Source organism: Schistocerca cancellata, chromosome 7 (assembly GCF_023864275.1).
Source record: "Schistocerca cancellata isolate TAMUIC-IGC-003103 chromosome 7, iqSchCanc2.1, whole genome shotgun sequence".
Taxonomy (NCBI): domain Eukaryota; kingdom Metazoa; phylum Arthropoda; class Insecta; order Orthoptera; family Acrididae; genus Schistocerca; species Schistocerca cancellata.
Genome location: NC_064632.1, coordinates 484,704,163 through 484,718,722, shown reverse-complemented (window position 1 = coordinate 484,718,722; position 14,560 = coordinate 484,704,163). Strand labels below are relative to the sequence as shown.

General features: G+C 52.0%; 1 protein-coding gene across 1 annotated transcript; it reads right to left on the bottom strand.

Annotated features, from left to right (window-relative positions):
- Positions 1 to 11,505: 11,505 nt before the first annotated feature.
- Positions 11,506 to 14,170, bottom strand: LOC126092836 (uncharacterized transmembrane protein DDB_G0289901-like). Its single transcript, XM_049908566.1, has 2 exons — positions 13,268 to 14,170; positions 11,506 to 11,631 (listed from the first exon to the last, which is right to left on the bottom strand). The coding sequence occupies exons 1-2, from the start codon at positions 14,168 to 14,170 to the stop codon at positions 11,506 to 11,508; spliced, it is 1,029 nt and encodes a 342-aa protein (XP_049764523.1).
- Positions 14,171 to 14,560: the final 390 nt, after the last annotated feature.

Here is a 14,560-nt window from a genome sequence, read left to right as displayed (position 1 = left end):
AGGTGATGAGGTGTTCAGTGCAGGGATGTCGCTTGTGACGCTGTAGCGCCCGCCGGCGATCTTTATTCGCCTCAGCGATCTCAGGCGACCACCAAGGCACAGTCCTCCGCTGAGGGGACCAAGAAGAACGGGGAATTGAAGATTCTGCGGCAGTAACGATGACGGTGGTGACGGAGTGAACCACCGCATCAATGTCGGCATTAGAGAGAGCCTCAATAACGGCAATGGAGGAGAACAAGTCCCAGTCAGCCTTATTCATAGCCCATCTGCTGGGGCGCCCAGAAGTGGGGCGCTGTGGCAGTGACAAAGAGATCGGAAAGTGGTCACGACAAGACAGGTCGTCATGCACACTCCATTGGGCAGACGGTAAGAGACTAGGGCTACAGATCGAAAGGTGAATGGCGGAGTATGGGCCATCATTTAAAATCGAGAGATCGAGCTGCGCCAATAAATGCTCAACGATGGCGCCTCGACCTGTTGCCACTGACCCACTCCACAGAGGGTTATGGGCGTTGAAGTCGTCCAGTAACAAGAAAGGTGGCTATCAGCGCAGCCAGGACATGCTGCGCGACATCAACCTCCGGTAGCAGGTAAAGGCTGCATACGGTAACAGCCTGTGGCTTCCACACCATAACAGCGACAGCCACTAAAGATGTATGTAGAGGGACATATTCGCTGTGAAGAGAGTTAAGGACATAGATGCAGACTGTGGTGTCACCGCCAGACACCACACTTGCTAGATGGTAGCCTTTAAATCGGCCGCGGTCCGCTAGTATACGACGGACCCGCGTGCCGCCACTTTCAGTGATTGCAGACCGAGCGCCGCCACACGACAGGTCTAGAGAGACGTCCTAGCACTCGCCCCAGTTGTACAGACGACTTTGCTAGCGATTCTACACTGACAAATACGCTCTCATTTGCCGAGACGATAGTTAGCATAGCCTTCAGCTACGTCATTTGCTACGACCTAGCAAGGTGCCATTTATCCTTTGCTATGTATCTAATGAAGCATGAACCATCAGACCGATGTACACCAATTATGGATTAAAGTTAAGTATTACATCAACTACGTACTTTATTTATTAGACTCAACTCCTTAATTGTTCCAGACCTCACGCCAGTCTGCGTGAGCTTAACGCGTGCTATTCGGCTACAAGTCATAGTGGATTGGCTGTCGGGTCAGTCCACTACACAGACGCCACCAGACACCCTTTCATAAGCTGCCTGGTTCTTATAATAATCCCGATAGCCACGGAGGGCGGGGGTTCGCATTGCTAGATACCAAGTTTCCTGAAGAGCAATGCAGAAGAAAGGGTGAAGGCTGATAAGTTGTCGGAGCTCAGCTAGATGGTGGAAGAAACCGCTGCAGTTCCACTGGAGGATGACATTGTCCATGACTGAGAAAGGCGTGAAGGGTATGGGAAGACAGATTACGCCACTGGGTCACCTGCTGCCTCCAATTGAGCACCTGTGCTAGTGCTATCCATGGTGTCTGAGGGACCGGCGAGTTCGAGGTCCTCAGCGGACGCCAGAATCTCCACCTCGTCCTCAGACGCAGAGCTTGTAGGAAGCGGGAGGACAGGTGCAACCGATGTCGTTAGTCTTCGGGACTTTCTTCTTCTTCTGCTTTTCTCGCAGTGCCTTCGGTTGTTCAGACTTGGAGGGCTTCGCTGGGTCAGTCTCAGGGACAGACGACGACTTTGAGGCCCTACGACCAGGGACTGGTGGTTGTTTCAGCCACTTGCGGGTGTCTGCTTTTCCACTGGTCGGAACTTGCGAAGGGAGGTCCCCAAGGGATCCCTTCCTGACGAGAGTAGCCGAAGAAGTCTTACTCTTCCCTAGCTGGGAAGGGGGAACTGATGTCCCTGATGGTTGGGGGTGTCTTGCTCCTGAAGGAGATGGAGCAGGAGCAACAGGGAATGAAGTGCCCCCCACAACCAAGGGGCCAGTGGATTCTGACCGATCTTAGAGCTGATATGTGACGATGGGAGAACCGTTGTTGCAGCAGCGGCGTAGTTCGACGTAATTGCCACAGGATGGAGCCTCTCATACTTTCGTTTAACCTCAAGCGGTCCAACGTCTTATATTCCATTATCTTTCGTTCTTTGTGAAATATCCCACAATCTGGCGAGTAGGGGGAATGGTGTTCTCCGCAGTTAACACAGATGGGAGGCGGAGCACATGGAGTATTGGTATATGAAGGACGTCCACAATCTCGACATGTGATGCTGGAAGTACAGCGGGATGACATGTGCTCAAACTTCCAGCATTTAAAACACCGCATCGGAGGAGGGATAGATGGCTTCACATCACAGCAGTAAACCATCACCTTGACCTTTTCGGCTAAAACATCACCTTCGAAGGCCAAAATGAAGGCACCGGTGGCTACCTGATTATCCCTTGGAACCCGATGGACGCGCTGGACGAAGTGAACACCTCGTTGTTCTATATTGGCGCAGAGTTCATTGTCCGACTGCAGAAGAAGATCCCTGTGGAATATAATACCCTGGACCATGTTTAAACTCTTATGGGGAGTGATGGTGACGGAAACATCCCCCAACTTGTCACAAGTGAGCAACCTCCAGGACTGGGCAGAGGATGCTGTTTTGATGAGAACTGACCCAGAGCGCATTTTGGACAAGCCCTCCGCTTCCCCGAACAAGTCCTCTAAATGCTCCACAAAAAACTGAGGCTTGGTTGGCATAAAAGATTCACCATCGACCCGCGTACAGACAATGTACCAGGGTGAATAATCCCCACTCCTGTCTTTAGCCATACGTTCCTGCCATGGAGTGGACAGGGAGGAAAATGAGCTTGGATTGTATTGCTTGCCATTGGGGTTAGACCTCGATCGCTTAGAGATGCTGGTGGAGGCCCACCAGCGACAGATGATGTACCGCGCTTCATTGCGGGTCATTCGCACTGATGCCACCCACTCCGACCAGGGGTTCTCCCCACGGGCGCCACCCAGCCGCAGCAGAGACCATCTGGCAGGTTGGCCTTTGCCGGGAGTCCCAATGCCCCGGAGGAATAGGCATCTACTCCTCGGCATACATGGGGAGGTAGCAGCTCAGGCATCAGCAGTTTTTTTTTTTTTGGTTTGTGGTTTTAGGGCGCAAAACTTCTATGGTCATTAGCGCCCAGCCCGTGACTTAAGACAGTAAAAAACCGAAATTGAAAACCAGCAGCAATGGGAACAAAGTCAGAAAATTGGAGAAACTAAAAATAGAAGAATGCTTAAAAATCTGCTACAGAAAGGGGGTGGTTGTCCCCAAAAAAAGCTTCAAATGACTGACGTCATTTCACTGTCACTAATAAACTGGAGAACGCGGTCGGCTGAGCGCGTGTCATCTGCTAAAATCGACGATAAATCAGGCGATAGCTGTAGACGGGAGCGTAACGGATTAAAATAGGGGCATTCAATTAAAAGGTGTCTTACCGTCCACAGCTGAGAGCAGTGGGGACAGAGTGGGGGAGGATCGCCGCTTAAAAGATGTCGATGGCTAAAACGACAGTGCCCTATCCGGAGTCTAGCTAAAATTACCTCCTCCCGACGACGCGTTCGGGAGGAAGAGGTCCAAGCGCAAGGAAGGGCTTTCACTTCCCGCAACTTATTACGGGGAAGTGCCGACCAATGCGCATGCCATAAATGAGCAACTTGGCGACATAAACCGCTCCGTATATCGGTGAAGGGAAGCGACTGAATAGCTGGCCGAGGAAGAGAGACTGCAGCCTTGGCCGCTATATCGGCCGCCTCATTCCCACAGATACCAGCGTGTCCCGGGAGCCAGAGGAACGCCACCGAGACGCCCCCCAGGTGGAGCAAGCGCAGACAGTCCTGAATCCGGTGGACCAGAGGGTGCACAGGGTAAAGAGCTTGGAGACTGAGGAGAGAGCTGAGAGAATCTGAGCAGATAACGTACTGTATCCGCTGATTGCGGCGGATGAAGTGCATAGCCTGGAGAACAGCGTAAAGCTCCGCAGTATAAACCGAACATTGGTCGGGAAGCCGAAAGCGATTTGGGGTGTCGCCAACAATATAGGCACTCCCTACACCTAACGATGTTTTCGAGCCGTCGGTGTAAATAAATGTGGCGTCCGTCATTTGTGCACATAGAGCAGCAAATGCCCGATGATAAACAAGTGTAGGGGTACCATCCTTGGGAAATTGACAAAGGTCACGGAGCAGGCAGATCCGGGGACGGAGCCAAGGCGGTGCTGTACCCCAAGTTGTCAAGAAGGTTTTAGGAAAGCGGAAGGAAAGAGAATGGAGCAGTTGACGGAAGCGGACTCCCGGGGGTAGTAGGGAGGAGGAGCTGCCTGCATACCCTACATCAAAGGAGGCGTCGAAAAAAAGGTCGTGGGCTGGATTAGCAGGCATGGAAGACAGATGGCTAGCATAACGACTCAGGAGGACTGCTCGCCGATTGGACAGCGGAGGTTCAGCAGTCTCAGCATAAAGGCTTTCCACAGGGCTAGTGTAAAAAGCTCCAGACACTAAACGTAATCCACGGTGGTGGATAGAATCGAGACGCCGAAGAATAGACGGCCGAGCAGAGGAGTAGACTATGCTTCCGTAATCCAATTTCGAGCGCACTAAGGCGCGATAGAGGCGGAGAAGGACCACTCGGTCCGCTCCCCAGGACGTACCATTCAGGACACGGAGGGTGTTAAGCGATCGCAGACAGCGAGCCGAAAGATAGGAAACGTGGGAGGACCAGCATAGTTCTCTGTCAAACATAAGACCCAAGAATTTAGCGACGTCTGAAAACGGAAGGTTGACAGGACCTAGATGTAAGGAGGGCGGAAGAAACTCCTTACGTCACCAAAAATTGACACAAACGGTCTTACTGGGTGAGAAACGGAAGCCGGTTTCGATGCTCCACGAGTGGAGGCGATCGAGACAGCCTTGAAGACGTCGTTCAAGAAGGCTGGTCCGTTGAGCGCTGTAGTAGATCGCAAAATCGTCCACAAAGAGGGAGCCCGAGACATCAGGAGGGAGACAACCCATTATTGGATTTATGGCGATGGCAAATAGTACAACACTCAGCACAGATCCCTGGGGTACCCCGTTTTCTTGGGAGAAAGTACGGGAGAGAGTAGTGTTCACCCGCACCCGAAAAGTGCGCTCTGCCATAAATTCGCGAAGAAAAAGGGGCAGCCGGCCTCGAAAGCCCCAAGAGAACAGTGTGCGGAGGATGCCTGTCCTCCAACAGGTATCGTATGCTCTCTCCAGATCAAAAAATATTGCTACCGTTTGGCGTTTCCGGAGAAAATTGTTCATGATATAAGTGGAGAGAGCAACAAGATGGTCAACTGCAGAACGATGCTGTCGGAATCCGCATTGGGCAGGTGTTAAAAGACTGCGGGATTCCAGCCACCAAGCTAAACGGTAATTCACCATACGCTCCAAAACCTTACAGACACTACTCGTGAGAGAAATGGGACGATAGCTAGAGGGGAGATGTTTGTCCTTTCCAGGTTTCGGAACGGGAACGACAATAGCTTCCCGCCACCGTCTGGGAAAGGTACTGTCGGTCCAAATTCGATTATAAAGGCGAAGGAGGTAACGCAGACTATGGGTTGATAAATGCAGCAACATCTGGACATGGATTCCATCCGGTCCTGGGGCGGAGGAGCGAGAAGAAGAGAGGGCATGTTGGAGTTCCCGCATGGAGAAAACAGTATTGTAGCTTTCGTGATTTGGAGAGGAGAAAGCAAGATGTCGCACTTCTGCTGCACGTTTCTTCGGGAGAAACGCTGGCGGGTAATTTGAAGAGCTCGAAATCTCAGCAAAGTGCTGACCCAACGAGTTAGAAATTGCGACGGGGTCCACTAAGGTATCATGCGCGACAGTGAGCCCAGAGACCGGGGAGAAACTAGGCGCGCCTGAGAACCGTCGAAGCCGACTCCAAACTTCCGAGGAGGGAGTGAAGGTGTTAAATGAGCTAATAAAGAATTTCCAGCTTGCCTTCTTGCTATCGCGGATGACGCGACGGCATCGCGCACGGAGCTGCTTATAGCGGATACATTTGGCCAAAGTAGGATGGTGACGGAAATTGCGAAGAGCACGTCGCCGCTCACGTAGTGCGTCACGGCATGCCTCGTTCCACCAAGGAACTGGGGGGCGCCGGGGCAATTCGGAGGTGCGTGGTATTGAACGTTCCGCAGCTGTAAGAATAACGTCGGTAATATGTGTGACCTCATCGTCGACGCTGACAAAGCGACGGTCATCGAATGTCGCGAGAGACGAAAAAAGTGTCCAATCGGCTTGGGCAAATTTCCAGCGTCGCGAGCGCATATATGGCAGTGGAGACTGCAGTCTAAGGACACATGGAAAGTGGTCACTCGAGTGTGTATCATCAAGGGCGAACCATTCGAAGCGCCGAGCTAGCGGAACAGTACCGACCGCAAGGTCCAAATGAGATAAATTTGTCGTGGAGGCAGACAAAAATGTGGGGACCCCAGTGTTGAGGCAAACTAGATCCGCTTGGTGGAAGACGTCTAGCAATAGAGAGCCACGTGGACAAGGATGTGGAGATCCCCAAAGCGGGTGGTGGGCATTGAAGTCCCCAACCAGCAAATAGGGGGGTGGAAGCTGACCAAGAAGATGAAGGAGATCAGCTCGTGCCATTGGTGTGGATGATGGAATGTATACAGTACAAAGAGAGAACGTGTATCCAGAAAGGGAAAGACGGACGGCGACAGCTTGGAAGGAACTGTTTAAGGGGATTGGGTGATAATGGAGAGTATCATGGAGAAGAATCATGAGTCCTCCATGGGCTGGAGTGCCTTCAACAGAGGGGAGGTCATATCGGACGGACTGAAAGTGAGGGAGAACAAAGCGGTCATGGGGACGCAGCTTTGTTTCCTGAAGACAGAAGATGACCGGCGAGTAGGAGCGTAAGAGGACCGACAATTCATCCCGATTGGCTCGAATGCCGCGGATATTCCAGTGGATAATGGACATGGGGTGAAAAGAAAATGGAGGAATGTGACCAAAGTTGCTGTCAACTCAAAGACTGCTCGGAGCTAGCAACCGACAGCATGGAATGGCATTCAGCCGAAGGCAGAAGATCCTGATCCATAGGTTGGTCAGGAGCAGTCCCTGCCACCAGCGATCGGCTGGTTGACCGGCCACCAGCAGTGCGCCTCGGCGACACAGAAGATGGCCGAGGGCGATTTCCGCCAGGTGGTGCTGTAGAGGGGACACGCCTTGGCGGAGAATGAGAGGAACTGGGTTTCTTTGTAGCCTTCTTGGAAGAATGTTGTTTAGATGAAGGAGGAACCGATGGTTGTGAAGTTGCGGTACGTAAAAACTCTTCACGAGTATGCTCTTTTTTCGAAGACTTGGCGTCCGACTTTTGGGCTCGAGATTTAGCAGAACCCGACGAAGGGTGAGCCGTAGAGTGGGCAGGCGAAAGTGGTGAGGTTGAACGAGCGATCTTTGCGCTGGCCGATCTGACGACCGTGGTACTAAAGGTGAGGTCTCAAGTCTGCGTGGCCGCCTCCTTTGTTGGCCGAGGAGAGGCAAGGACAGTGCTGTATTTTCCTGTCTGAGGCACGGTGGGCTTGCGACTGGCGAATAATTTTCGAGCAGCAAAGGTCGACACCTTTTCCTTCACTCTTATTTCCTGGATGAGCTTCTCGTCCTTAAAAACGGGGCAATCTCGAGAGGAAGCAGCGTGGTCACCCATACAGTTGGTGCAGCGAGGGGATGGAGGTGGACAAGCACCCTCATGGGCATCCGTGCCACACGTAACACATTTCGCTGGATTGGAACAGGACTGGCTGGTGTGATTGAACCGCTGACATCGATAGCAACGCGTAGGGTTTGGGACGTAAGGGCGAACGGAAATTATCTCATAGCCTGCTTTGATTTTCGATAGGAGTTGAACTGTGTCAAATGTCAAGAAGACAGTGCTGGTGGGAATGATGTTCGTGTCAACCTGTTTCAATACTCTATGAACTGCCGTTACGCCCTGGTCAGACAGATATTGCTGAATTTCTTCGTCATACAATCCATCGAGGGAGCGTGTATAAACGACTCCACGCGAGGAATTTAAGGTACGGTGCGGTTCCACCCGGACAGGGAAGGTGTGGAGCAGAGAAGGACGCAGCAATTTTTGTGCCTGGAGGGCACTGTGTGTTTCTAACAACAGGGTGCCATTCCGTAATCTGGAACAAGACTTTACAGGTCCGGCAATTGCGTCGACACCTTTCTGAATAATGAAAGGGTTGACCGTGGAGAAGTCGTGACCTTCATCAGTCCGAGAAACAACAAGGAACTGTGGCAACGATGGAAGAATCGTCTGTGGCTGAGACTCAGTATACTTACGTTTGTGAGCAGACTTAGTGGAAGGTGAGGAAACCATTGCGGAAGAATCCCCCATGATTACCGGCGTCTCCGATGGCGCGCTCCTCCCTTGTGGGGGCCCTCCCTGAGGGCACTCCCGCCTTAGGTGATTGTTCACACCTCAGGTCACACCTCCCGACAAACGGACAGAGGGACCAATCGGCATTTTCGGAAGGTATCAGCTCGGTAATCACCCCTCCCTGGGCCTGGCCGTTACCAGGGGGGTACATACGTGTCCTACCTGTCTACCCGGGGCGGGGAATTACGCGTTACCCCGTCACCGGCTACGCACGAATGGCGTGGGTCGGCCTTCAGACACGCACAGGGAGGAAAAAAGAGAAAGGGAAAGGAAGGAAGAGAGGTCTCAAACGCCGCAGCGGAGAAAAGGGAAAGAGAAGAGGTAAGGAAAAGAGAAGGACAAAGGAAGGAAGAAGACAGAGAAGGACAAAGGAAGGAAGAAGACAGAGAAGGACAAAGGAAGGAAGAAGACAGAGAAGGACAAAGGAAGGAAGAAGACAGAGAAGGACAAAGGAAGGAAGAAGACAGAGAAGGACAAAGGAAGGAAGAAGACAGAGAAGGACAAAGGAAGGAAGAAGACATAAAAGCAAGGAAGGCGAAGAATGCAGTACATTTACGAGCGTCCGTCTCCGGACGTAGGCACAAACCATACTCCCAGATGGGGAGAAAGGGAAGGAAAGAGCCAGAGGTGAGGGGAGGAGGGGCGAAGATAGGGATGGGGAAGGATGCGGAATGGGAAGGTATGCAGACGGAAAGGAAGGAAGGCCACATTAGCTCGGGGTCCCGTGCTCACTACGCACGTATCCACAAAAGAGTTGTGGACCCCCTGGGGGGAGGCATCAGCAGTGTCATCCCTGTGTAGTCAGGGGGCTACCACCAAGAGGGTACATGACGACCCCACCACAACGGACTGGCTACCGTGCTGGTTGTTGGGTGTCGAATATCCATATGTGTCAGGAGGGCATGTATGCTACCCGAAACACACAGCAGCTGATGTGGCCGTAAGCTCAGCGGAAGGCCAACTCCATGAACCTATCGGTTGTGGCAGATCTTAGGGCAAGATGGATATAGAATGCACCACGTAAGGCGTCCTTCCCTAAATGGTACGCACTAACAGAAAATTTTGAAATCTAGTGGTCAAACCCCTTGGGGACCATCACATTAAGGCCGAAAAGGTTGAGACTCCTTTTAGTCGCCTCTTATGACAGGCAGGAATACCGTGGGCCTATTCTTACCCCCTAACCCGCAGGGGGGGGGGGGTGGCCAGCGAGGGGAACAATTTGGGGTCATACTTCTGCACATTTAAGTGAGCCCTCAATCACTTAGAGACTGCTGGAGGCTGGCAGCTGGCCATCAGCAAGAGATGATTTACCACACTTCATTGCATGTCATCTGCCCTGATACCACCCACTCCAACCAAGGGCCCTCCACACAGGTGCCACCCAGCATCAGCAAGGACCACCTGGCAGGATGACCATTGCTGGAAGTCCCAACACCCCAGAGAGATAGGCATCTACTCATTGGCATACCTGGGGAGTTAACGGCGCAAGCATCAGCAGACCAATCCTTGTATTGCCAGGGTGCTGCAACCAACAGGGTACAATGCGGCCCCAGCTCAATGGACTGGCTACCTTGTTGGATATAAGGTGCAAAGAAGTCTATGCTTGTCATCAGTGCAGAAAGCGACACTGCATAGTGCATGGCGGAAACGGCACCTAGGAATTTATCGTCGCCCAAGAGATGGACAATGAGCGGGACTGCAATGTGACGACGAGAAAGGGGTCCAAATATCTCAACGCACTATAGACACAATGCACCATGTAAGGTGCCCTTCCCCAATTGTCTCGCTATTCGGAAAAATTTTAAAGAATGGTGGTTTAACCCTACAGGGGACCAACACATAAAGGCTAAAACGTGAGAGACTACTGTTAGTCGCCTCTTACGACAGGCAGGTATACTGTGGGCCAATTGTAACCCTCGAACTCACAGGGGGAGGATGATAAATGAGTAGGCCGAATATTGTGAGACTACTCCTTGTCACCCCTTACGACAAGTAGGAATATTTTGGGCCTATTCTAACCTCCAAACCCGCAGGCGGAGGGGGAGAGGGGGGGGGGGCGGCAAGAACTTCCTGTGTAGCGCAAAATCGATAGCGTGCAAGGGAATAGAACACTGTGCCACATCCTGTCCTCTGCCGGCCACCCAGCAGAATAGCAGAATGGCAGAATGACACCAGCTTACCCTAGCGTTGGAGCAACTAAAGTTGGTCATATATCAGTTTTTTCAAGAGCGATGGCTGATTTGCTTGGGCAGGAATTGGTAGATGTGGTGTCTGTTCCAATGTGCGAGTTGCCAACAGTAAATTTACATAAATAATGTATCGGTCCACTGACAGGGTGCTGGAAGTAAGATGATGCCATAGAGATCAGACAAAGGGGCAGCCTATTAAATATAAAATTTGCGTTATTCGTGTTTGTCACTGTGTGACTGGAATAGAAACCTAAGTTAACGTTCTGTCGCTACATGCTGAAGAAATAATGGAGATAGATTGGTGCCAGAAAGATATAAGAGGCGTGAAGAATAGGAATTTTTTTCGGAATGCACTTTTCTCAACCAGTAGCAATAATGCAGTCACAAGTGGGCATCATATATGTGTTCAGATGATCTACAGTGATTCGAACACTATGTGCAGATCTTATTATTAACTTGCCACAGGATAGGACTGAAGATCACAAAAATTTACAACATGAAGCTGGTCACAGAAAACACTGTGGTCGTATGTTCAACTTCCCAGAAGAGCTGCCATGTATTGGAGAAATTGTGAGGTGGTTTGGAGTTACACATCCTAGCATCCTGGATAACGAGAAAAGGTTGTTTGTTCTGAATTTTAGGGGGCCTTTCACTACGTTTTCCTGTTGAATCAGAATTCCAGCTAGGTGTGCACATGGCCTGGGCTCACTGCGATTTCCTAATCGATCTTCACTGGTGGTCTCTCGGACATCACTGTACAATAGTACCAGTCTGAGCGTGTGTCACACACCAGAGGTACCATTGTGCTGCTGTTATAATCAGCTCTATCTGGAACATGCCAAGAACATTAGGAGAAACATGTTACCTTCGTTTGTATCTCTTCACTGAAGTTCATCTCGTGTGCTTGAGCCAAGTAAGCAGAATCTTACCAGGTAAGCAATGCCTGCTGACATATGCCAGGATGCTGCTACACCTGTTGGTGCACCATTGCGAGTTTTTTTATAAGTCTGACGAGAAAATTAAGATACAGAGCCCAAACCCACACAGCCTTATTACCGCTCAGTTGGTTCGTTTAACAGGGGGGGGGGGGGGGGGACCAAACTGCTAGGTCATTGTTCCGATTAAAAAATGCATCAGATTATGGGCCACTGTCAACCGGGTGCCACATCGACACTGAGGCAGGTATTCACAATGCAGGAGGTAGCCGTGAGTAGCCGAAGCTTGGAAAATGCGGAGCTGGCAGAGAACTGCAGAATCCCTGTGAGAGGACCGCATGGAGGATTGGTTAGTTGGTTTGTGGGACTGAAGGGACCAGACTGCTGCAGCCATCAGTCCCTTTTTTCAAAAACTTCAAACACTCTCACAGAAGAAAAACGAACTATGGAGACAACAAGAGATGACACAGGACAAGAAAGACTCAGACAGGGATCAGACAAAAGGATTTAAAATCTCTCAGAGTGTGACAGCGGTTGGCCGACCATAGAGAAAAAAAGGAAAAGCCAACCACCGAGAAACATATTGAAAACTTAGTCTAAAACCGTAGGCCAAAAGCCAGAACCAGCACAAAAGAACAAACTCTCAGATTAAATGATAAAAACCCACTACCCGAATAAAACGCAAAACTAAGCCTGCATTGGCAGTGTCATCAGTTAAAAGGGCAGGGAGCATATCAGGCAGCGCAAATGTCTGAATGACCATAGCTAAAATGGGGCAGGCCAACAAAATGTGGGCCACTGTCAAAGCCGCCCCGCAGCGACATAGAGGAGGGTCCTCCCAACGCAATAGATATCTGTGCATCAACCGGGAGTGGCCATTGTGGAACCAACAAAGGACAACTGAGTCTCTGGGATTGGCTCGCATGGATGACTGCCACAAAGTAGTTGTCTCCTTGACCGCATAGAGTTTGTTGGGTGCAGTCAGATTGCGCCATTCAGCTTCCCATAGAGCAAAAAGTATGCAGCGTAAGAAGGTTCGCAAATCAGCCTCCGGGAGGCCAACGTCCAGAGATGGTTTACTGGTGGCCTGTTTGGCCAGGCGGTCAACATGTTCATTGCCCAGGACGCCGACATGACCAGCCGCAATGGGCAAGAGTATGGAGAGACTCCTGGATAGCCATCACCAGACGAGAGCGAGGGAAACACAGTTCGATAGCTCGTAAACCACTCAGGGAGTCGCTACAGATAAAGGACTCACCTGAGCAGGAGCGGATATACTCTAGGGTACGAAAGATGGCGACTGAGTCCTTCGGGCCCTGTGCCAATTCCAGCCAAAGGTAAGGGCGGGGCACACACTACGGGGGTGTACACAGAGTGGCCCGGAAAGGAGGGGGAAGAGGGTAAACCCCAAGCCCGGAGAGAAGCACTCTGACGGGGACGGCGATTGTACAACCCGACCGGGGCCGACGTTCTGGGAGATGGACGACTGACTGCGGGAACAGGAGACGATAATTAGGATGTCCAGGCAAGCTAAAAATATGCGCAGCATAAGCGGCCAGTAGATGTTGGCGACGTAACCACAGTGGAGGGACACCTGCCTCCATAAGTATGCTGTCCACAGGGCTGGTCCGGAAAGCGCCAGTGGCAAGTCAGATCCTGCTGTGTAGGATTGGGTCCAGCATGCGCAACGCAGATGGGGATGCTGAACCATAAGCCAGCCTCCCATAAGCCAGCCTCCCATAAGCCAGCCTCCCATAAGCCAGCCTCCCATAAGCCAGCCTCCCATAAGCCAGCCTCCCATAAGCCAGCCTCCCATAAGCCAGCCTCCCATAAGCCAGCCTCCCATAAGCCAGCCTCCCATAAGCCAGCCTCCCATAAGCCAGCCTCCCATAAGCCAGCCTCCCATAAGCCAGCCTCCCATAAGCCAGCCTCCCATAAGCCAGCCTCCCATAAGCCAGCCTCCCATAAGCCAGCCTCCCATAAGCCAGCCTCCCATAAGCCAGCCTCCCATAAGCCAGCCTCCCATAAGCCAGCCTCCCATAAGCCAGCCTCCCATAAGCCAGCCTCCCATAAGCCAGCCTCCCATAAGCCAGCCTCCCATAAGCCAGCCTCCCATAAGCCAGCCTCCCATAAGCCAGCCTCCCATAAGCCAGCCTCCCATAAGCCAGCCTCCCATAAGCCAGCCTCCCATAAGCCAGCCTCCCATAAGCCAGCCTCCCATAAGCCAGCCTCCCATAAGCCAGCCTCCCATAAGCCAGGCTCCCATAAGCCAGGCTCCCATAAGCCAGGCTCCCATAAGCCAGGCTCCCATAAGCCAGGCTCCCATAAGCCAGGCTCCCATAAGCCAGGCTCCCATAAGCCAGGCTCCCATAAGCCAGGCTCCCATAAGCCAGGCTCCCATAAGCCAGGCTCCCATAAGCCAGGCTCCCATAAGCCAGGCTCCCATAAGCCAGGCTCCCATAAGCCAGGCTCCCATAAGCCAGGCTCCCATAAGCCAGGCTCCCATAAGCCAGGCTCCCATAAGCCAGGCTCCCATAAGCCAGGCTCCCATAAGCCAGGCTCCCATAAGCCAGGCTCCCATAAGCCAGGCTCCCATAAGCCAGGCTCCCATAAGCCAGGCGGGACTTTATTAACGCCTGGTAGAGCCGTAACAGAGCAGATCTGTCGGCGCCCCAGCTGGTGTGGCTCAAGAATCGCAGAGCATTAAGATGCCGCCTACACATCTATTTAAGCTGCCGTTTATGAGGGAGCCAAGTCAACTGGGTATCAAAAACCACACCCAAAAACTGATGTGACTCCACCACAGCAAGAAGTTGGTCGGCAAGATAAAGCTGTGGCTCAGGGTGGACTGTTCGTCGCCGGCAGAAATGCATAACGCAGGTCTTGGCTGCCGAAAACTGAAAGCCATGCGCTACAGCTCGAGACTGCGCCTTGCGGATAGCGCCCTGCACCTGACGTTCAGCAGCTGCAATGCCAATGGAGTTATAGTAGAAGCAGAAGT